The 25,162-nt window shown below is 45.5% G+C and overlaps 1 protein-coding gene across 1 annotated transcript in view; it reads right to left on the bottom strand.

Annotated features, from left to right (window-relative positions):
* The window catches only part of LOC134352736 (immunoglobulin mu heavy chain-like), a 66,352-nt gene that overhangs the window by 29,145 nt on the left and 12,045 nt on the right, over positions 1 to 25,162 (bottom strand). The window contains exons 4-7 of the mRNA XM_063060132.1: positions 12,439 to 12,747; positions 10,555 to 10,851; positions 8,428 to 8,730; positions 7,996 to 8,337 (exon numbers count right to left, since the gene is read on the bottom strand). Coding sequence (XP_062916202.1) covers positions 7,996 to 8,337; positions 8,428 to 8,730; positions 10,555 to 10,851; positions 12,439 to 12,747 — 1,251 coding nt within the window. The remainder of the gene's footprint in view (positions 1 to 7,995; positions 8,338 to 8,427; positions 8,731 to 10,554; positions 10,852 to 12,438; positions 12,748 to 25,162) is intronic.

The raw sequence follows: 25,162 nt of genomic DNA, 5'->3' as shown, positions 1-25,162 counted from the left end.
TGAATATTCCCACACAGGAGCAGAGGGAGAGCTGCTGTGCTGGAAATTCAGTCACAACTGAGGCACTGATCAGAGGCTGGGATTACGTTGAACGGCAGAGGGACAGAGCATTTTCATATGAGGGATTTGCAGCAAAGTGAGAGAGTCATAGAGAAGTACAGCATATAAACAGGCCCTTCGGCCCATCTAGTCTGTGCCAAAATTATTTAAACTGCCTATTTCCATGGACTTACGCCAGGATCTTAGCCTTCCGTATCCCTACTATCCAAGTACCTATCCAAACTTCTTTTAAGTGTTGAAATTTGAGCTCGCATGCACCACTTGCACTGGCAGCTCGTTCCACTCTCTCATGACCTTATGAGTGAAGAAGTTTGCCCTCGTGATCCCGTTAAACTTTTCACCTTTCACCTCAACCCATGACCTCTGGTTGTAGTTTCACCCAACCTTAGTGGAAAGAGCCTGCTTGAATTTACCCTATCTATGAAGAAGAAGAAGAAAGCCCTTAACTCTGAGTGGTGTCATCGGGATGCTGTTACGATGGCATCTTTTTAGCAGGCTTTCTTATTTTTTCAAGGCCGAGTTGCTAGTTTGACGCTCAACCCGGCATGGATCGAAAGCCTGCAAGGGAGTTGGCTGGATTGAAACTTGGGAGCCTTCGCTTCGAAGTCTGGCGCTGATGCCACTACGCCACCAGCCAGCCGACCCTATCTATACCCCTGCTAATTTAGTACACCTCTATCAAATCTCCTCTCAACCTTCTATATTCCAAAGAATACAGTCCTAACCTATTCAATCTTTCCCTATAACTCAGGTCCTTCAGACTCGGCAACATCCTTGTAAATTTTCTTTGCACTCTTTCAACCTAATTTACATTTTTCCTGTAAGTAGCTGACCAAAACTGCATACAATACTCCAAATTAGGTCTCACTAATGTCTTAGACAACTTCAACAGAACATTCAAGTTCAGGTTCAATAATCAAGTACATTTATTATCGAAGAATTCATTATTGTACAGTCTTGAGATTAGCTTTCTCACAGGTAGCCACAACCAAGAAACCCGAGAGAACTCATTTAAAAAAAATAAAAGACTACATCCAGTGCACAAGAGAAAGAAAACAAAATGCAAAGCATGCATGTAATTGTAGCAAACAACAACATTCCAAACCAAAACTGAGTCTGCAGGTTTGAACCCTAGAGCAGCCTGGAGCAGGCCCAAAGCCTCACTTATCAGTTCATCATATTAGCAGGCACGGAGCACAGCATCCCACCTCGTGTACTCAATACATTTATTTATGAAGTCCAATTTGCTAGCAGCTTTCATGATCCTATCTACCCGTGACACCACTTCCAATGAATTATGTATCTGTACTCCCAGATCCCTTTGTTCTACCACACTCCTCAGTGTCCTAACATTCACTGTGTAAAACCTACCCTGGATGTTCGTCCTGAAGTGCAAAACCTTACACTTGTTTGCATTAAATTCCATTTCCTATTTCCTATTTTTCATTCAATTTTTCCACCTGATGCAGATCGCTCTGCAAGCCACGATAGCCTTCCTTGCTGGACACTACACCTCCAATCTTGGTGTCAACAGAAATTTGCTGATCCAATTAACCATTTTATCATCCAGATCATTGACAAAGTTAACAAACAATGGACCCAGCACCATTCCCTGTGGCACTCCGCTAGTCACAGGTCTCCAGAGGCAACCATCTACCACCACACTCTGGCTTCTTCCACAAATCCAATTTATTGCCTCATCTTGAATGCCAAGCGAAGGAACCTTCTCGACCAGCCTCCCATGTGGTACTTTGTCACGTACCTTACTAAAGTGCATGTAGACAACATCCACTGCCTTGTCTTCATTAACATTCCTAGTAACTTCCTCAATAACCTCCATAAGATTAGTTAGATGTGCCCTACATGCACAAAACCATGCTGACTATCCTTAATCAGTCCATATCAATCCAAATACTCATGTATCCGGTCCCATAGAATAGCTTCCAATAATTTTTCCACAACTGATGTCAGACTCACCGGCTTACAATTTCCTGGATTCTGTTTATATGACCATAAGACCATAAGATACAGGAGCAGAAGTAAGCTATTTTGCCCATAAAGACTGCTCCGCCATTCAATTATGGGCTGATCTAGTCATCCCCACTCCCCTGCCTTCTTCCCATGCCCTTTGATGCCCTGGCTAATCAAGAACTTATCTATCTCTGACGTAAATTCACCCAATGACTTGGCCTCCACAGCCACTTGTGGGAACATATTCCACAGATTTACCATCTTCTGACTAAAGTCATTTCTCCGCATCTCTGTTCTAAATGGACGTTCATCAATCCTGAAATCATGCCCTCTTGTCCTAGACTCCCCTACCATGGGAAATGACTTTGCCATATCTAATCTTTTCAGGCCTTTTAACATTCAGAATGTTTCTATGAGATCGCCCCTTATTCTCCTGAACGCCAGGGAATACAGCCCAAGAACTGCCAGACGTTCCTCATACGGTAAGCCTTTCATTCCTGGAATCATTCTCGTGAATCTTCTCTGAACTCTCCCCAATGGCAGTATTTACTTGCTAAGATAAGGAGCCCAATACGGCACACAATACTCTAAGTGTGGTCTCACAAATGCCTAATAGAGCCTCAACATCACATCCCTGCTCTTATATTCTATACCTCTAGAAATGAATGCCAACATTGCATTTACCTTCTTCACCACCGACTCACCCTGGAGGTTAACCTTTCGGGTATCCTGCTCAAGGATTGCCAAGTCCTTTTACATTTCTGCATTTTGAATTCTCTCCCCATCTAAGTAATAGCCTGCCCGTTTATTTCTTCCACCAAAGTGCATGACCACACAATTTCCAACATTGTATTTCATTGGTCACTTCTCTGCCCATTCCCCTAAACCTAAACTATCTAAATCTCTCTGCAGGCTGTCTGTTTCCTCAACACTAGTCCAAACCCATAGTCCAAATCATTGACATACACTGTGAAGCACCTTCAATTACTCCAAAAGACTGAGGTTTGGTAAAATACTGAAAGGCTTTTATACGCTGTACAATACGACCTCCACAGTGAGTGTCTGCCCCCGGACTGAGGGGGAGGGGCAAGGCAAACACCTTTATACAGGACTCTGTGGGAGGAGCCACAGGGGCAGTCAGCAGAGGGGTGTGTCCAGACAGGTAACCGAGTTACAACATATATACATGGTTTACCACATTCACCCCTCCTTTTTTAAAAAGAGTCCAGTGGGGTGAAGTGACTGACAATATTTACAAGAAGTATATTTACAGGTTAAGTCTATCAGGCGGTCGAGTCCGTCGCTGTGATCTACGTAGCACCGGTGGTGATTGCACCGGCGATGGTGGTTGTGCTGGCTCCGGCCTGACTTCAGGTGCCAGCACGTTAGGCGTCGGTAATCCCTCATGCGTGTGCGTCGCGCCCGGTATGGGAGTGTCGTGTGGTGTCTGTATAGGGTTTGGGGTGCACGGTGTCTTGTAGGTACATACATTGGTGGGTACAGGGTCAATAGTCACCACGGAGTGTTCAGGGTAGGGGCCCGGAGCTCCTGCACGCGCCAGGTCGCAGATGGAGACCGTGTCCTCCCACCCATCAGGTAAAACCACGTAGGCATACTGGGGGTTCGCATGAAGTAAGTGAAACCTCTCGATCATCGGGGAGTATTTATTGCTCCTCGCATGTTTCCGAAGCAGCACTGGCCCCGGGGTCGTCAGCCAAGTTGGTAGGGTGGTCCCAGTGGTCGACTTTCTGGGAAATGAAAAGAGCCGCTCATGAGGGGTGGCATTGGTGGACGTGCATAACAGGGAGTGGATGGAGTGGAGTGCCTCGGGAAGGACCTCCTGCCAGCGGGAGACCGGCAGTCCCTTTGACCTGAGGGCTAAGAGTGTGGCCTTCCACACCGTGGCATTCTCCTTCTCTACCTGTCCATTCCCCCGGGGATTATAGCTCGTGGTCCTACTGGTTGCAATTCCCCTAGCCAGTAGATATCGGCGCAGCTCATCACTCATAAACGAGGACCCTCTGTCACTGTGGATATAGCATGGGTATCCGAACAGAGTGAAGAGCTTGCGCAGGGCTTTTATAACTGACGTGGTAGTGGTGTCGGGGTAGGGGATGGCGAAGGGGAACCGCGAGTACTCGTCAATTACGTTAAGAAAGTACACATTGCGGTCGGTGGAGGGAAGGAGGCCCTTAAAGTCGACACTCAGTCGCTCAAAGGGTTGGGTGGCCTTGATGAGTGGTACCTTTTCGGGTCGGTGGAAGTGTGGTTTGCACTCTGCGCAGACTTGGCAGTCCCTGGTCATCATCCTGATCTCCTCAAGGGAGTAAGGCAGGTTCCGGGCTTTCACGAAGTGGAAAAGCCGGGTGACTCCCGGGTGGCAAAGGTCTACATGTAGGGCGTCTAGCCGGTCGATCTGCGTGCTGGCACATGTTCCCCGGGATAGGGCATCGGAGGGCTCGTTGAGCTTCCCAGGCCTGTACATGATGTCATAGTTGTCGGTGGAGAGTTCGATTCTCCACCTCAGAATTTTATCATTTTTGATTTTGCTCCGCTGCTGATTATTAAACATGAACGCGACTGAGCGCTGGTCAGTTAGCAGGGTGAACCTTTTGCCGGCAAAATAGTGCCTCCAGCGCCTTATAGCTTCCACTATGGCCTGGGCCTCTTTCTCTACCGCAGAGTGCTGAATTTCAGGGCCTTGAAGGGTACGGGAGAAGAACGCCACTGGTCTTCCTGCCTGGTTGAGGGTAGCAGCCAGCGCAAAGTCGGAGGCGTCACTCTCTACTTGGAAGGGAATGGCCTCATCCACCGCATGCATTGCTGCTTTGGCAATGTCCTCTTTTATGCGGCTGAAGGCCGTGTGGACCTCGGCAGAGAGGGGGAATGTGGTGGACTTGACCAGGGGGCGGGCCTTGTCTGCATAGTTAGAGACCCATTGGGCGTAATATGAAAAGAAGCCCAGGCACCTTTTGAGGGCTCTGAGGGTATTGGGAAGAGGGAGTTCCAACAGGGGGCGCATACGGTCGGGGTCTGGGCCAATGACTCCATTCTCCACGACACACCCAAGGATAGCAAGTCAGGTGGTCCCAAATACATACTTGTCCTTGTTATAGGTGAGGTTGAAAGATTTGGCCGCTTGGGGAAATTTTTGGAGGTTGTTGTCGTGATCCTGCTGGTCGTGACCGCAGATGGTGATGTTATCCAGATATGGGAACGTGGCCTTCAGTTGGCACTGGTCCACCATCTGGTCCATTGCCCTCTGGAAGACAGATACACCATTCGTGACACCAAAGGGGACGCGCAGGAATTGATAAAGCCTGCCGTCCGCCTCGAAGGCAGTGTAAGGGCGGTCCTCCCGGTGGATGGGGAGCTGATGGTAAGCGGATTTTAGGTCTGTGGTCGAGTACACCTTGTACTGTGCTATCTGATTGACCATATCCGCGATGCGGGATAGAGGGTACGCGTCGAGCTGCGTGAACCTATTGATGGTCTGGCTATAGTCCACGACCATCCTATTTTTCTCCCCGTTCTGAACAACGACCACCTGCGCCCTCCAAGGACTTGTGCTTGCCTCAATGACCCCCTCCCTGAGCAGCCGCTGCACCTCCGACTTAATGAAGGCTCTGTCCCCCGCGCTGTACCTCCTGCTTTTAGTTGCCACAGGTTTACAGTCGGGGGTCAGGTTGGCGAACAGCGGTGGGGGAGGGATCCTGAGGGTGGAGAGGCCGCAAGTGGTGTCGGTAGTGTGGCAGTTGGCATGATGTTGGGTGGGATGCGCGGGTCGGTGTGTGTGTGTGGTCAGTAGCGGGATATGTGACATATCTCTACAAAACAGGGGATTTATAACAGTAATTAGCGGGAGGGGCCCATCATACTTCATTGTCACGCTTTTCAGGTGTATCTGGAAGTCGAACCCCAACAGCACAGGGGCACACAGTTGAGGCAAGACTAGTAACGTAAAGTCCCGATATTCTGTGCCCTGCACCACTAGTGTCGCTACACAACCCCCCCGGATGTCTGTTGTATGCGACCTGGAGGCCATGGTGACCCTCCGACTTACCGGCCGTAACATGAGTCCACAATGCTGCACCGTGGCCGGGTGGATAAAACTCTCTGTGCTGCCTGTGTCAAACAGGCAGCTTGTCCTGTGCCCCTCCACCAGGATGTCCATCATTGACCTTGCGAGCTGGTGGGGATCGCTCTGGCCGAGGGTCACGGAAGCCAGGGTGGGGGTCGCTGTCTTGGTCCGGCACGGTGCGGTGGCCCGTGAGCACCCGTTGGTCGTAGGCAGTGGGAGGTGGCGCCAACCAAGATGGCGGCCCCCATGTCTCGCACGTGGTGGCAGTGTGCAGGGAAGATGGCGACCCCCACGTCTCGCACGCGGCGCTGCTTGATCCCGCTCGCGGTTTTGACTTACAGACCTTGGCGAAGTGGCCCTTCTTTCCGCAGCTGGAACAGGTAGCTTGTCGGGCCGCGCAGCGTTTCCAGGGGTGCTTCTCCAGTCCGCAGAAGTAGCACTTCGTGGACTCACGACTGGCTGCAGCCGAGGTCGATTCGCCGGCGGGTTGCGGGGTCTGCGGCGCCCACGAGGCCATTGGGGGATCGCGTGCCTGGAGAGCCTCGGAGTTATGCAGAGCGGCCTCCAACGTATCAGCCAGCTCGATCGCCGAACTTAGGGTCAGATCGGCTTTTTCCAGCAGCCGCTGGCGCACTACACTGACCTGGTCCCCGTAACGAAGGCGTCTCTCACTAGGAGCTCTGCATGCTGCGCCGCCGTCAGCTCCTGGCAATGCAGGCCCGCACGAGTGTCTGTAGGGCCCGGACAAACTCAGCACTCGATTCCCCGGACCATTGTTGCCATGTCACTAAGCGATGCCAAGCATAGACGCTGTTTATCGGCCGCAGGTATTGTCTTTTGAGTGCGTTCGTCGCGCCGTCGTAGTTCGGCTGGTCTCTGATCAGCGAATAAACCCGTGGACTGACCCTGGAGAGTAGAACTCTGCGCTTCGCTACGGAGTTGGTCGCTTTAATCTCCTCTAGATACGCTTCGAAGCAGGCCAGCCAGAGTTCGAAAGCGTTTCCAGCGTCAGGCATTTGCAGATCGAGGTCTAATTTGTCTGGTGTCAGGGGCTGTTCCATGTTTTAAAATGTACAGCGAATAAAATTGAAGCACCTTCAATTACTCCAAAAGACTGAGGTTTGGTAAAATACTGAAAGGCTTTTATTCGCTGTACAATACGACCTCCACAGTGAGTGTCTGCCCCCGGACTGAGGGTGAGGGGCAAGGCGAACACCTTTATACAGGACTCTGTGGGAGGAGCCACAAGGGCAGTCAGAGGAGCCACAGGGGCAGTCAGCAGAGGTGTGTGTCCAGACAAGTAACCGAGTTACAACGTATATACATGGTTTCCCACACACTGTAAAAAGCAGCAGTCCCAACACCGACCCCTTTGGAACTCCACTAGTAACTGTCAGCCAGCCAGAATACGATCTCTTTATTCCCACTCACTGTTTTCTGCCGATCAGCCAATGTTCCACCCATTCTAGTAACTCCCCTGTAATTCCATTAGCTCTTATCTTGCTAAGCAGACTTATGTGTGGCATCTTGTCAAAGGCCTTCTGAAAATCCTAGCATAACACATCTACTGCGTCTCGTTTGTCTACCCTGCTTGTAACTTCCTCAAAAAATTACAGTAGGTTAGACAGGCAGGATTTTAATTTCAGGAAACCATGCTGGCTTTGGCCTATTCTGTCACGTGCCTGCAGGTCCTCTGTAATGACATCCAGCAGCTTTCCAACCACTAATGTCAGGCTAACAGGTCTATAGTTTCCTTTCTGCTACCTCCCACCCTTCTTAAACAGTGGACCAGGATTGGCTAACCTCCAATGCTCTGGTGCCTGTCCTGTTGCTTAGGATGCTTTAAATATCTCTGCTAGAGCCCCAGCAATTTCTGCACTTGCCTCTCATAGGGTCCGAGGGAACACCTTGGACGTTCTTCACTTGCTTCTTGATACGGGTGTTGGAGGGGGGATGAGTCACTGTACAGCTGAAGACTGATTCGGTCTCCCACTCCTGTAAACTCACGGTCAGGAAGTGTCTGACACTGAAAGTGCCCCCTTGCTCCAGAGCGGTTGGTGTAGGTCTGGTGCTGGAGCTGATCACAGAGCTGTCCTTCTCCCAGGTGACAGTTATATGGTCTGGGTAGAATCCTGAGACCACACATTCAAGAACGGCAGCACTGTTGGACTTGATTTCTTCCTCTGGTGGAGGCAGCAATCTGACATTAGGTCTTTTTGTTGTTCCTGGAAGAGACAAGCAGACAATAGTACTATAAAATATTTTTGCTCATTTTATCTAATGTTGACCTTTTAATTGCTGGTCATCTTGCCTACCTTTGGTTCTTTTTGTCTTTGCTGACATTTGAGTGGACGTGGAGAAATCTTCAATGACGCACTTGTACTCCACCCCGCTGAGCCACTCCTCTACACTGGAATTCATTGTACTGATCACTATTTTTACGATTCCTTTACTTTCTGGTTGTTCAGAGAAAACAGGGTTTCTTGACTTCGTCCCGTTCACTAACCAACTGATGTTGATTTCCTGTGGATTGGTACAGAGAACCATGCACTTCACAGTAGCTGTCTTGCTGATCCATATCTCTTCAATGTCGGGATTTCGAATAAAGACAGACAATTCTGTGGAATAGAAATGGAAACTTCAGAACTTTAGTGGAGACTTTTCTGTTGATTATGTTAGGTTGGGACTGAACAGCAGGCCTGTAATCGTTAGAAGCAGAATCACAAAAACACCCAGATTTTAACAGTGTGTCAGATATTATTGCAATGTAAAATCAGAATGAAGAACCTTTCTACTGGGTTTCCAGTCCCTTTCCCATAACTGGGACAAAGAGGCTCACCGCTGGGACTGCAGAACTCTTGTGACGTTCCGATACTGCAAAACCAAACATGTATTTTACACACTGAGATGGAAGAATGCAGTTTTCATAGCAGAGAGATAATCAAATATATTCTTTGATTAGAGCCCTTTTGCATCACAACATTTGTCATACTGCAACTACGCCTCTCCGCATCTCTACAGCCTTCGCCTCCCACATGAACTTCAACATAGAAGTCTCTGAAATATCTTTACATTTGCTTCCGCTGCTACCCTGGCAACACATTCCCGCACCCACCTCTCTGTGTGTACAAATCCTGCCCTATCCACCTCCTTGGAATTTAATCCCCTCCTACCTTTAAATGTGTGTCTTCTAGCTTTCGATATTTCAACCCTGTTGTTTAGACCCTGGATCTCTACACTATATTGCTGTGACAATCTTATGAAGGTCTATCAAATCTCCTTTCAGGATCTACCACTTCAGAGATAGCAAGCCAAGTTTGTCAGAGTTTCCCCCATAGCTGATGCCCTCTAATCCAAGAGGCATCCTGATAAACCTCTTCTGCAACCTCTCCGAAGCCTACAAACCCTTCCTATAATGGGGCCACCATTACAGGAATAATGGAATAAAGCTGAGGCTCTATGAGGCATAGGTTGGACAGCAACTGGAATATTGTGAACAGTTTTGGGCCCTTCATCTATGAAAGGATGTATTGACACTGGAGGGGATCCAGAGGAGGTTCATGTGACCAATACTTGGAATGAAAGGGTCAGCATGAGGTCTGTTTGGTGGCTCTGAGCCTCTACTTGCTGAAGTTCAGAAAATTTTATTGAAACCTATTGAATATTGAAAGGACTAGATCGAGTGGACATGGAGATGATACGTTCTGTAGTGGTGGAGCCCAGGACCACAGCTCACAGCCTCAGGATACAAGTCACCCCTTTTGAAGGAATGAGGAGGAACTTCTTTCGCTAGACGGTGGTGAAACTGTGAAATTCATTGCCACAGGCATCTGTGGAGGCTGTCTCTGGGAATATTTAATAGGTTAACAGGTTCTTGATTAACAAGGGCATCAAAGTTTACAGGGAGAACACAGGGAAATGGGGTTAAGAGGGATAATAAATCAGCCACGATGGAATGGTGGAGCATAATCGATAGGCCACATTGCCCGATTCTGCTCCTTAAGGAATAATATTTATTCAATATTCCAGATGCAGCCTAACTAGGATTTTCAAAAGTTGTAACATAACTTTTGAACTCTTGAACTTAATGCCTTAACTAATAATGGCGTGCATTCCATTTGCCTTCTTTACACTATATCAACCTATGCAACCACTTTCAGGGAGCTATGGATCGAGAACACAAGATTTCTCTGTACGGTAATACTGTTGAGGGTTTTACCATTAACAGTAAAAAATTATGTGAGATTGAGTGGGTAGGGGATCCTGCCTTGAATCTTTGCTGTCCAGTAGTCAGGGGTTAAAGTTACTGTTGGAAAGTATTGATTCAGTGTGCAAAAGAACATGCGTGGCTGAACAAGACTGATATAAGAGTCAAGAATTGGGTAGGAGTGTCAGTGAGATAGTTTGACATGATAAGTAAATTTCTTTCAAGCATGACTCACCGTCTGCATATCTCATGCTGACCATTCTGCTGAAGCCATAGGGATGTTTCACCTCACAAGTATATTCAGATTTGTTGATCCAGTCCTTCATAGGCATTGACAGGTAAGTGAAGGTTTCAGAACTAGCATTGCTTCTTGAAGTGGAAGGGACAATGTTGCCCGTTTGAATCAATCCATCTTTCTTCCAGGCAATATTAAATTTGCGATGATGGAATCCATAGATCATACAGCCCAGGACAGCAGTGGCTTGACTTTGGACATCCTCCGGGGATGGAACAAGGGAGATGAGGTTCAGAACTGCAATACATTTAACATCTGCTGTTACATGTTTGTTGGAGCCAGAGCGTAGTTGGACTGCATTCTCCCGCCACAATATTTACCAGTGATCTGCTGATGTGCTGGCTCTACACAGAGATGCTGTACAGAACTGTGAGCGGGGGGTTTTGGGTGTATGATCCAATCCTCTTTAGCAACGGGTCCCACTTGGCAGTAACTATGGGCAGAGGTGGGCAAATAGTGTGGAGGTGCAAGACTGCAATAACGCTGGTGGGGTAGACACAAAGTGCAGAAAGGCTAATACCATCTCCTGTGAGCTAGAGTAGATGGGATGGAACTTGGGAACTACAACTTTAGGATAAAGAGGAAGGAAGAATTGAATGGACGGGGGAAATTATTTTGTATTATCTGCAATGATTTGTTCAGATCTAGAACGTAATGTCAAAGGAGTGTGGTGAAAGAATTCAGGTTCCTGGGTGTCCATATCTCGGAGGATCTATCCAGAACCCGATGTGGTGGTGCAACTACAAAGAAGGTTTGACAGTGGCTGTATTTCTTTAGGAGTCTGAGGAGATTTCATATGTCACCAAAGACACTTGCAAGTTTCTACCGATGTACCATGGACAGCATTCTGAATGGCTGCATCACTGTCTGGTCTGGAGGGGTGGGGGTGGTACTGCACAGGATCCAAGTAAGCTGCAGAGGGTTGTAAACTCCATCATGGGCACTGGCCTCCGTAGTGTCCAGGCCATCTTCAAGGAGTGACGCCTCAAAAAGACGGTGTGCATCATTAGGGGCCCCCAGCACCCAGGTCATGCCTTGTTCTCATCGCTACCATTAGGAAGGAGGTACAGTGGATGGAAGGTGCACACTGAATGATGCAGGGACAACTTCTACCCCTCTGCCATCCAATATATGAATTGAAATTGAACTCGTGAACACTATCTCACTCGTTTTTTATTTCTACTTTGGCATTACTTATTTAATTTAACTATTTAATCTATATATACTTACTGTAATTGATGTTTTCTCTCGATTGTGTATAGCATTGTGCTGCTGCCGCAAAGAGAATGAATTTCACAACATATGCTAGTGATATTATACCCGATTCTGATTCTGATTGTGATTATTCCATCACATTCACAATGGGATTGGACTTTATTTGGAGATGTGACAGCCACCGGGTGGAGGGGAAAGTGTGAGAGGGGTGGGTTAAGCTTAAAGTTGCAGGGACACAATGGGCCAGTGGTCTTTGTATGATTCTCTGCACGGAAGCTGATTTGGAGGGAACTGTTTGGGGTTGGGTGGTAGAGAAGCTTCTGAAAAACGATAAAGGAGTGGATAGAAGTGAGGCAGATCAGCACAAGTTGTTTCATCCACCCTTCATTACAATGACCTCAGGATCAAGTTTACCTCCTTATATATAAATCATACTCCACACAGTTTCTTTCTGCCTTGTTTTTTAACAGCATCACCGTTGTAAAGCAGAAATAGAATACATGAACAAAAGGGTTATTTGCCATGTTCCTACATTGTTTGACAAAGTTTCCTATTGCAGATATATTTCCCGGCATCAATGAAGCTTTAAAGAGAACTGATCATACTAACGCTGAGATTTCTGGATCTTCACTGTCACAATCTCGTTCGGTGTGTACCCTGCCTTGCAGTAGTAGGCTTTGTCCTTCTTCCAGTCTGCCACAGAGACTCGGAGCAAGCTGCTCATCGTGTACTTTGAATTTTGCCCCAACACCGCTGGGTATTTCTTGATTCCATTGCTGATGTCTCCACTGTTATTGGACCATGTCTGACTGATGCTCTCGGGCTGATAGTCCTTGACCAGACAGAGGAGGCTGATGTCTTGGTCAGTTTTTGCATTCCAGGAAGCAGTGATGTAGACTGATGGTGTGGACTTGACCTCTGAAATGGAAAGAAATTCACAAACGGTTTTGTAAATAAATGTATTACTGGCAGTCAAAGCAGAGACCATAAGACATAGGAGCAGAATTAGGCCATCAACTCAACTCCACCATTCCATCATGCCTGATTTATTATCCCTCCAAACGCCATCTTTGGCTCCTGCCAATCAGCCAATGTTCTCTCCATGCGCTCCTATCTTGTTAAAGCAGCCTTATGTGTGGCATCTTGTCAATGGTCTTATGAAAATCCAAATAAACAACATCTGCAGACTTTCCTTTGTCTATCCAGCTTGTTATTTCCTCAAATAATTCCAACTTATCTGTCAGACATGATTTCCCCCTCAAGGAAAGCATGCTGCTTTTGGATTATTTTGTCATGTGCCTCCAAGTAATCTGAAAACTTATCTTTAATAATAGACTTCAATGTCCTTCCAACCACTGAAGTCATGCTAATTAGCCTATAATTTTCTTTTTTCTGCCTCCCTCCCTTCATAAAGAGCAGAGTGACTTTTGCAATTTTTCAGTCCTCCAGAACAAATCCAGAATCTATTGATTCTTGAAAGGCTATTACTAATGCCTCCACAATCTCTTCAGCTACAGCTTTCAGAACTCTGGAGTGTAGTCCATCAGGTTGAGTGATATCTGCCTTAAACTTCTCAACTTTCTCAACACCCTCTCATTAGTAATTGCATTGATATCATCTTCTGCCCCCTGACACTCTCACATTTCTGGCATTCTGCTAGTGTTTTCCAAAGTGAAAACTGAAGCAAAATACTTATAAGTTTGTCTGTCATTTCTTTGTCCCCCATTAATACCCGTCCAATGCTATTTTCCAACAGTTCAATATCTACTGTCATCTCTCATTTACTCTTTATATATCTAAAAATAACATATTGTATCCTCTTTTATATTATTGGATAGCTTACCTTTATATTTCATCTTTTTCTATTTATGGCTTTTTAGTTTCCTTCTGTTGACTTTTAAAAGCTTCCCAGTCCTCTAACTTCTCCCTAATCTTTGCTCTATTATATGCTCTCCCTTTTGTTTTATATGCTGTCTTTGATTTCCCTTGTCAGCCTCATCCTCCCTTCTTCATCTTTGGGATGTATCTCTGCTGCACCTTTTGAATTGCTCCCAGAAACTCCAGCCATTGCCCTCTGCCATCATTCCTGCTAGTGTCCCCTTCCAATCAACTTTGACCAGGTCCTCACTCATGCCTCTGTAATTCTTTTTACTCTGATGTAATACTGATAAATCTGACTTTGGTTTCTCCTTATCAAACTGCAGTTTGAATTCAATCATATTATGATCACTGTCTCCTAAGGGTTCCTTCACCTCAAACTCCCTAATCACTCCATAACAGCCAATCCAGAATTGCTGTTCTCCTAGTAACTTCCAAAATGATTCACCCATTAAACAAAGCTCTGACCACTTCAATACTCAGATAGGAGGGAATGGATCAATCCCATAGTGGATGCTTGGGCACACTATACAGGCCAGCACCCCAGTGCCCTAGAGGGAATGACCTAACATTGGATGTGCCAGATTTCAGTCAAAGTTTCAAAGTGATACCTTGTCTCTCCTCCAAATACAATTTCTTATTCTGATAAGACTGTTGGCACCAGCTTAGTGGATTTTACAGGAAAAGGAAGAATTTGGCAGTATCCTTATTCAAATAATTATAATTTCTTCGAATGTGATGTTGATTAGAGGACTGGTGTAGAAATCTGTAGCTTGTCTCCAGCACCACGTGTGTGATATAGTGATGGCTGTCTTTGCTTCTGAAATATATTTGTACTGACTGCATGATGCTGTTGTCACTGCATAACACATTTAGCATAGGTGACAGACGAAGAATTTCAACTCCAGAGAGTCTTGGTAAACTACAGGCCAACCAGGAGGGAATGGTAACGTGCATCAGAAAGGAGAGAGGAACTGTGGAAATACATTAGCCCAGACTCTGTGGAGAAGTGTTGGCCAACACAACCGACAGTGACGATGAGATTCCTGGGCAGATGGAGAAATCTCAAAATGTCATTAGATGTAGGTGATATTCTCACTGAACGACCAGCTCAGAGAGTCCCAGTGAGGAAATGCAGATTGTGGCAATTGCCAACCACTTAAGGTGCAAAATGCACTTGAAAGCATGGGTTCTCAATTCATTTCACTGGAAAAGGAGAAGCGTCAAGTTCCATCAAATAATTTCACATGTTTATGGATGTTTATAGATGTGTTTGCACAATCTATTTTAAATTCTTAGTTGTTTGAATAGTTTTTGAATGTTGCTTACGTTAAGAGCTTTGACAGGTGGACACAATGAGAAGATGTGGTTTGACCAGTTGTCAGAATTACCTTGAACAGTGTTGTGGACTGGATTTGTTCTGACCCACCTATGTGACATCATTTATCTCGTGATTGACTCTGTCGATGACAGATTGTTGCTGGTGAATGAGGTTAAGATCCCCCAAAAAGACTGTGTGGACACAGCAGAACATGCAGGAACTCTGGGAGTAGGAGACTAGCGGGAAAGTATGTGTCAGACAGTGTGAATTGCAGTAGATGAAGGCTTTGTCGTCCAACAGTAAAATGGTCAACAGGCACACGCAGGCTTCAGATCGATTCTGCTATTGGAAGGGAAGCAAACTCAACATTTAGAAAAAATGTTGGGGAAGTAAGGATTTCAATCTGGGGTTAAAAAAAAATATATTTAGCAATAATTAATTTGGGCGCAAGGAGATAAAATGTTGAAATGTTGCCATTTACAAATTGAAGATATAAGACAACAGACCCAGCAGCTTTAGCAGCAGAAGGGAGGAAGCAACATCGTTTCAAACTCGGTTTTGCAGATATAACAGTGAGGCAGGCTGCAGAGGAGCTCTGCTTGGGTTGCAAATGGGGTGCTTGAAGCTAGAATGATGATGCCTTAGCTGTGACATATCAGCGAAGAGGCTGAACGGAGGTAAGAATCAATGTAAGCACAGGCAAGGTTTAACAACTTGAATATTTGTTCTTGGAGCTCCAGGGTAGCAGTTAGGATAGTGGTATGCTTGTTCTTCAGAATGTGGGGGACCGTGGAGACTCGCAGTGTCACTGAGGACTACACCTGTAGAAAATGCTTGTAGGCTGCAATAAGGAGCTGAAGCTGGATGCACTTAAGAAACTGCGATACTGAGAGCATCATAGATAAGAGTGACAGTGAGGTAGCCTCACATAAGATGCAGGCCGAAGGTAGTTGGGTGGCCATCAGGAAAAATAGAGAGTGGAGACAATAATGCAGGTTGATCCTGTGGCTACTCTTCTTGAAAGCACTTGCAAACCAAATACAGCATTTTGGATACTGTGGTGTGAGTGGCTATTCTGCCAAGGCTGTGGTACCAGGGTGCACTGTGGGCAAGATGGGCTTTTACTGACAGGAGACTCAATAGCTGGGAGGAGACAGACAGGAGGCTCTGTGGTCATAAAATGGATCCCAGGATGGTGTGTTGACTCCTACATGCAGAGCATTTTTAACAGGGAGGGTGAGCAACTCAAAATGGTGCTGCACATTAGCACCAACACCAATCGGTAGAGAAAGGGATGAGAGCCGGCAGAGTGAATATCAGGGAGTCAGGGAAGAGGACAAGGGTGGAAATCTCTGGATTAATCACTGTGCCATGTGCTAACGAGAATAAGACAAGGAGGATATGGTCTTACAGTCTTATGATGCGGAAGAGGACTGCATGGTGGAAAATTTGATGCAGACAGCAGGGATTCAGTCTTATGGACTATTGGGGTCTGTTCAGGGGCAGAAGTGACATGTATAAGAGGGTCGGGTTGTACTTGAACTGGAGGGGTGCCAATTAACCTGGTTTATGCTACCAGGGAGGGTGAGTAGCAGAGAGGCAGATACGTTGCCAGAAATCGAGACAGAATTCAATGCCAGTTAGACAAACTGTGGTAGGCAGAGAGCAAGGTAAGGCTGTTGGATTAAATTACATGTACGTCAATGCAAAAGGCCGGATAGATAAGGTGGATGAACTCAGGACAATGGGTAGTCAATTATACTGGGATATTATAACCATTACAGAACAATGCTAATAGAGGGACAGGAAATGGCAGCTAAATGTTCCAGGGTACAGGTGCTCCAGCTGGAACGGAAGTGGAGGAAAGAAAGTGTGGTTGCATTTCTGATTACGGAGAATGTGACAGCAGTAGCTCAAGATGAAATTACCGAGGGCACTATCCAGTCAGGCTTCATAGATGGATCAGCAAAACAAGCAGGGGATGGTCTCCTTGGTGGGATTGTACTATTGACCCTTTTAGAGTTCAAGGGAATCAGAGGAACAAATATGCAGTGCGGTTACAAATAGTTGTAAGAATAGGTCTGTCATGGTAGGAGATTTTAACTTTCCTAAGATAGACAGGAAATCTCATGGTAATAAAGGCTGAGATGGGGTGGAGTTTAAGAGTGTTCAGAAAGGTTTCCTCACTCATTTAGGCTCGTCTTGTATGTTTGTGGTCTTCTGCTGTTGTAGCCAATCCACTTCAATGTTGGATGTGTTGTACATTCAGAGATACTCTTTTGCAAATCATTGTGGTAACGAGTGGTTATTTAAGTTACTCTTGCCTTCTTGTCAGCTTGAACCAGTCTGGCCATTCTCCTCTGACCCCTCTTATTAACAAGGCATCTTCTTCCATAGAACTTACACTTACTGGATGTTATTCTTTGATTTTTGCACCATTCTCTGCAGTCTGTAGAGACTGCAGTGAATGAAAATCTCAGGATGTCAACAGTTTCTGAGATACTCAAACCACCCTGTCTGGCACCAACAAGCATTCCATGGTTAGAATCACTTAGATTACATTTCTTCCCCATTCTGATGTGTGGTCTGCACAACAACTGAACCTCTTGGCCACATCTGCATACCTTTATGCATTGACTTGTTGCCACCTGATTGGCTCATTAGATACTTGCATTAACGAGCAGGTATACAGATGTATGCTATGAGGGAAAGGACAATGGTTGACCTACTCTTGGGAAATAGGGCAGGACAAGTGTCTGATGTGACAGTGAGGGTGGGCACTTTGGACAAATGACCAAGGTTTTATGTTTATACAAAAAGGACAGATCAGGTTCACAAGTTGAACTAAATTGGGGCAAGGGAAATATTTATTGCACTAGACAGGAACTTATCAAAGTTGATTAGAGAAGGTTGTTTGCAGGCAAAACGGACATTTAGAAAGTGGGAGGCTTTTGAAAGTGAAGTATTGAGAGTTCAATGTCTACATATTGGAGAGAAGGTCAAGGCTGACAAGAGTAGAGAAGCTAGATGATGAGGGACATTGATAATCTTGTCAGGAAAAGGGAGAAACGGGTCACATATAGGCAGCTGGGATCAAGTGAACACCCGGACATGTATAGGGGATGCAGGAAAGAAATCAGTTTGGCAAAAAAAGATGTATGAGATGTCTTTAGCAGAGAAAGCAATGAGATTTTGTAAGAATAATAATGGAGGGTGTAGCTGGAGAGAGACAATTTTGGCCTTCATAGACCAAGGTGGACATTTCTGTGCAGAGCAACGGGAAAATGGCAAGGTCATTAACTGAATATTTCTCCTCTGCTTTTAATATGGAGAAGGATATGAAAAGAGTACAGGAAGGGTTTTGGCCCAAAACATCGACTGTACTCTTTTTCTTGATGTTGCCTGGCCTGCTGAGTTCTTTTAGCATTTTGTGCACGTTTCTCTGATCTCTTTAAATCGGGTTTGATGACTTCAAGCTCGAGGTCTCTCAATACACACTTTTTGCATGTACATCTGCCACAAGGGCAGGTCCCCAATGCCTCAATCCAGGTGGAACTTCAAGCTTATAAACCCGTGGACATTTTTCCAACAAGTAGAAAGGCGAGTGCTTGGGGTGTATGGGGTGTCCAGGGAGGGGTAGCACCTCTGGTGAAGGGGGTTGTCGTGTCCGTTCTGAGGCGGCTCACTCACCTTTGGTCTCCACTGGACACTCAGCTCTCACCCCTTGCTCCAAGTAGCTGTTTGCATGCGACAGTGGCCACACACTAGCACACTGCTTCAACAGGTGGGCTAAACCAGGTGAGGGTAGCCGGTGGCCTCATACCCCAGTGAGATAGGGACATGCCCTGGCATCCGATGCCACCTCCCTGGAGTCACCCACTGCAGCCAAGGGAGACACTTGTTCGTACCACTGGACCCAGGTTTCTGAGGTCGAGAGGGTGGAACTGCTTCAGTGCAATGGGTTTTCCACTCTAAAAACCAGCAGAAGTGCGAGGCCTGGGCTAAATCTGGTCTTGTGATCTCTCATTGGAGGCCCCTCAATGCACCCTTTTCACATTTGTATATCTGCCACAGAACCAGGTCTCCAGTGGCTCAACCTGGTGGGACCAAGCCAAGTACCTCCTGAGATACCCAATCTCAAACTCCCACCTCTTGTTTGGCGTACATGAAATGCTGCAGAACTATACAGCACAGAAACTGTCCTTTGATCCACGATCTCTATATTGATCTTCCTGCCCATCAACATTAAGCCCACTTGCCTGCACTAGTCCCGTATCCTCTGTGCCTTGTCTGTTCAACTGCCTGTCAAAATTTCTCACCTCCTCTGGCAGTGAGTTCCAGATGTCTGTGTACAAAACAAAAAGGAACTGCCCCTCAAATTTTCTTCAAAACTCCTTCACCTCATCTTAAAACCTTCATATTTTTATGCCTCTGTCCCTAACCTTAGAACAAGATTCTGTCTAATTATCCTTCTCTGATCCTATATAACTGTACAAGGTCACCTCTCTGCTTCTTTTGCTGCAGGGAAAACTAGTCCACCTGATCCAATATCTCTATTAAGCTCAGGACCTCCAGTTCAGGTAACATTGTGATGAATCTCTTTTACTCCTTCTTCAGCTCAACCCCAGCCTTCCTGTAGCGTCAAGCCAGATGCGATCTCAATACTCCGAGTGTGGTCTAATCAATGATTTACAAAGTTGTAATATAACCATCTAGCTTTAATACTCTATGTTCCAATCTATAAAGGCAAACCTTCTCTTCACCATTCTATCCATGTGTCCCCCATTCTTTAGCTACCACTGTGTATGTCCTACCCTTAGTTGAATTCTATGCCCATAGACCATAAGACATAGAACCAGAAGTAGGCCATTCAGCCATTGAGTCTGCTCTGCCATTCGCTCATGCCTGAGTTATTTCCCCTCTCAACCCCATTCTCCTGCCTGGTCCCCATAATCTTTCACACTTGTTGAGACTACAGTCCACCTGCCCATGTTGTATGTATCTTTCTATCTACTCTATATTTTGCTGCACCCTTAGGGAATCATCCTCACTATCCACAACACCACCAAATGTATGTTATCTCATGAAGTTACTAATCATTCCTCTTACATTCCTAGTCAGGTCATATACTCAAAGGCCACTTTATTCTGTACACCTGCCTGTTAATGCAAATATCTTATGAGCCAACCATGTATCTGCAAATCAATGCATAAAAGCACGCAAGTTGTTGTTCAGACCAAACATCAGAATGGGGAAGAAATGTGATCCAAGTGACTTTGACCGTGGAATGATTGTTGGTGGCAGAAGGGTTGAGTAGCTCAGAAACTGCTGGTCTCCTGGGATTTTCACACACAAGGTCTCTAGAGTTTACAGAGAATGGTGCAAAAAAAAAAACCCCAAAAAGACATACAGTGAGTGGTTGTTGTGTGGGTGAAAGTGTCTTGTTAATGAACAGGTCAGAGGAGAATGGCCAGGCTGGTTCAAGCTAATACGAAGGCAACAGTTACAGCAATAGTGTGCAAACGAATGTCTCTGAATGCACAATGTATCGAATCTTGAAGTTGATAGGTTACCCCAGCAGAAGACCATGAACATACGCTCAGTGTCCACTTTATTAGGTACACACGGTACCAAGCAGCAATACTTTTGGTGCACCGTGATCACAGATTTCTAGTCAGAAAAGCATCCTTCCTTCTGCCACCCTCTGCCTCCCTATAATAAAGCCAATTTTGGATCCAATTAGCGAAAAGAACATCCAGGCGGTCTTTTGCAAACTTGGGACGTGTAGCAATGTTTTTTTTGGAAAGTAGTGGTTTCCTCTGCGGTGTCCTTCCATGAACACCATTCTTGTTCAGTGTTTTTCTTATAGTGGACACATGAACAGAAATTTTAGCAAGTTCCAGAGATTTCTGCAAATCTTTTGCTGTAACCTTTGGGTTCTTTTTCACCACCTTCAGCATTGCAAGTTGTGCTCTTGATGTGATCTTTGCAGGATGCCCACTCCTAGGAAGAGTAGCAACCGTACTGAGTTTTCTCCACTTGTAGACAATTTCTCTTACTGTGGACTGACGGACACTCAGTTCTTTAGAAGTGCTTTTGTCGCCTTTCCTAGCCCCAGGCATCTCTGCAATTCTACTGCTAAGGTCCTCTGAAAGTTGTTTTGATCAAGGCATAGTGCATATAAACAGATCTTACCTGAGAAGAGCAGACACTGTCAGTAACCTGACTTAGTGTATCCTTTTTACCTCCGCAACCCACACCTCCAATCTCATCTCACTGACTGGAACACCTGACTCTAAATAGCCTTCGTGGAAGGCATTACCCAGAGATTCACAAACTGTTTCCAACAAATACATGTAATATTTTATCATTTTTCTCAATAAATATATGAACAAGTATAAATGTTTTTTGTGTTATTTATTTAGTTGGGGTCTGTTCATCTACTGTTAGGACTTACAAGAAAATATCATCACATTTTAGATAATATTTATGCAGAAGTAGAGAAAATTCTAGAGAGTTCATAAACTTTCTAGCACCCACTGTATCATCTGCTGACTAAGAAGCCACTTGCATCCACTCCCATTTGCCTACCATCACAACAGGTCAATAGAGCAACATCAAATTCCATTTTGTTGGCTCTTCACTGAACCCTAGAATATCTGGACAGTGAAGAGACATACATCCGGATGCTCTTCATTGACTACAGCCTGGAATTCAATTCTATCATGCCCTCAAAAGTAATCAATAAGCTTCAAGACCTTGGCCTCAATACCTCCTTGTGCAATTGGATCCTTGATTTCCTCACTTGTAGACCCCAGTCAGTTCAGACTGGCAGCAACATCTCCGCAATCTCCATCAGCACAGGTGCACCACAAGGCTGTGTGCTTAGCCCCCTGCTCTACTCCCGTTATACTTATGACTGTGAGGCTAAGCACAGCTCCAATGCCATATTTAAGTTTGTTGACGACACCACTGTCGTTGATCAAATCAAAGGAGGTGACGAATCAGGAGGGAGATTGAAAACCTGGTTGAGTGGTGCCACAATGTCAGCAAGACCAAGAAGTTGATTATTGAATTCAGGTGGAGAAATTTGGAGGTCCATTGGGCGAATCAGAAGTTGATAGGGTCAGCAATATTAAGTTTCTCGGTGTTATCATTTCATAGAATCTGTCATGGGTCCAGCACTGAGTGCCATTATGAAGAAAAGACGGCAGCACGTCCACTTCCTTAGATGTTTGCTTAGATTTGGCGTGTCATCCAAAACTTTGACAAACTAGATGCGCAGTGGAGAGTATATTGACTGCTTGCATCATGGAACTACCAAAGCTCTTGAATGGAAAAGCCTACAAAAAGTGGTGGATACAGCCCAGTTCATCACAGGTAAAATCTTCCCCACACCGAGTACACCTACATGGAGCGCTGTCGCAGGAAAGCAGCATTAATCATCAAGGACCCCACTACTCAGGCCATGCTCTCCAATCACTGCTGCCATCAGGAAGGAGATACAGGAGACTCAGGACCCACACCCTCAGGTTCAGAAACATTTATGACCCTTCAAACATCAGGCGCTTGAACCAAAGGGATTACTTCAATCAACTTCACTTGTCCCATCAATAAAACATTCTGACAACCTGTGGACTAACTTTCAAGGACTCTTCATCTATTGTTCTCAGTATTTATTATTTGATTGCTTACTTATTCATTCACTCATCTATCTAACTATCTATCCATCCATCCATTTATCTGTCTATTTATCCATTCATTCATCTACTTATAAGTTAATCAAGCAATCAATTTATTCATTTACTATTATTTCTTTTCTTTTTCTTATTTTTTGCATCTATACAGTTTGTCTTTTTCATATTAGTTGTTTGTTCTGTTGGGAGCAGTCTTTCATTGATTGTATTGTGTTTCTAAAATTTACTGTGAATGCCCACAAGATACTGAATCTCAGGGCTGTATATGGTGGCATACAGTGCCTATAAAAAGTACTCACCCCCGCACCCCCCACCCCGGAAGTTTTCATGTTTTGTTGTTGTATAACATTGACTCACAGTCGATTTAATTTGGCTTTTTTGACACATCAGCAGAAAAAGACTCTTCCATGTTAAAGCGAAAACAGACTCTCTACAAATCAATCTAAATTAATTACAAATATAAAACACAAAATAATTGATTGCATTAGTATTCACCCCCTTGAATATGACACACCAATTCATCACTGGTGCAGCCAGTTGGTTTTATAAGTCACATCCCGCCTGGCTCTTAAACTTGCAAGCGGAACAAGTGCTACACCTGCCCCTGCACCTCTTCCCTCACTACCATTCAGGGCCCCAAACAGTCCTTCCAGGTGAGGCGACACCTCACCTGTGAGTCTGTTGGGGTCAAATACTGTGTTCAGTACTCCTGGTGTGGCTTCCTGTATATCAGTGAGACCCGACATAAATTGGGAGACTGTTTCGCCGTGCATCTACGCTCTGACTGCCAGAACAAGCGGGATCTCCTACTGGTCACCCATTTGAATTCCACTTCCCATTCCCATTCCGATATGTCCATCCATGCCTCCTCTACTGTCGTGATGAGGCAGGTCACACTTAGGGTGGAGGAACAACATCTTATATTCCGTTTGGGTAGCCTCCAACCTGATGGCATGAATATCAATTTCTCACACTTCCGGTAATGCCTCCCCCCTCCCCCCCCCGCCCAACTTCACCATTTCCCATCTCCTTTTCCCTCTCTCATGTTATCTCCTTGCCCGCCCAGCGCCTCCCTCTGGTGCTCCTCTCCCACCTCTTTCTCCCTTCCATGGCCTTCTGTCTCTTTCATCAATCAACTTCCTAGCTCTTTGCTTTATACCTTCCCCTCTAAGTTTCACCTATCAGCTGGCTTCTCTCTTCCCTCCCCCAACCATTTAAATTTACTCCTCAGCTTCTTTTCTACAGTCCTGCTGAAGGGTTTTGGCCTGAAATGTTGACCATTCTCTTTTCCATAGATGCTGCCTGGCCTGCTAAGTTCCTTCAGCATTTTGTGTCTGTTGCTTGGATATCTAGCATCCGCAGATTTTCTCATTTGTGGCAGAATTAGGCCATTCAACCCATTGAGTCTGCTCTGCTACTTCATCATGGCTGATCCGGGATCCCACTCAACCCCATACACTGCGTTCTCGCCATATCCTTTGATGTCCTGACCAATCAGAAAAATATCAATTTTTGCTTTAAATATACCCACGGACTTGGCCTTCACTGCAGTCTGTGGCAAAGAATTCCACAGTTGCACTACTCTCTGGCTAAAAAAATTCTTCCTTACTTCTGTTCTAAAGTGTCACCCCTCATTTTTGAGGCTGAGCCCTCTAGTTCTGGACACCCCCATCACAGAAAACATCCTTTCCACATTCACCTGATCTAGTCCTTTCAACATTCAGTAGGTTTTAATGAGATTCTCCCTACATTCTTCTAAATTCCAGTGAGTACAGGCTCAAAGTTGCCAAATGCTCTTCATATGTTAATCCCTTCATTCCCGGAATCATCCTTGTGAACCCCCTCTGGACTCTCTCTAATCACAATCATTTTGTGTTTAATATTTGTGATGAATTTAGACAAATCTGTAGAAATTTGCTTTCACTTTGATACGAAAAGTCCACTGCGATTCAATGTTGTAAAAACATAAAACATGAAAACTTCCGGGGGGGGGGGTATTGAATACTTTTTATAGGCACTGTATATATATTGTGATAATTAACTTACTTTGAACTCTGTCGAACTCTATATATACTGTATCGTAACTAAATATATGCTGTTCATTCATTATGTGCCGTGTTGTGTGATATGGCTGATCATGCTCTTTCCATGACCATGCTTGTGCTTGGAAAAGTTTTCTGCAGAAGTGGTTTGCCATTGCCTTCTTCTGGGCAGTGTCTTTACAAGATGGGTGACCCCAGCCATCATCAATACTCTTCAGAGATTGTCTGCCCAGCATCAGTGGTTGCGTAACCAGGACTTGTGATATGCACCAACTGCTCATACGTTCACTCACCACCTGCTCCCGTGGCTTCATGTGACCCTGATCAGGTGGCAATGCAAGTGCTACACCTTGCCCAAGGGTGACCTGCAGGCTAGCAGAGGGAAAGAGCACCCT

Source organism: Mobula hypostoma, chromosome 10, assembly GCF_963921235.1.
Source record: "Mobula hypostoma chromosome 10, sMobHyp1.1, whole genome shotgun sequence".
Lineage (NCBI taxonomy): Eukaryota > Metazoa > Chordata > Chondrichthyes > Myliobatiformes > Myliobatidae > Mobula > Mobula hypostoma.
This window is presented reverse-complemented; position numbering and strand designations above follow the sequence as displayed.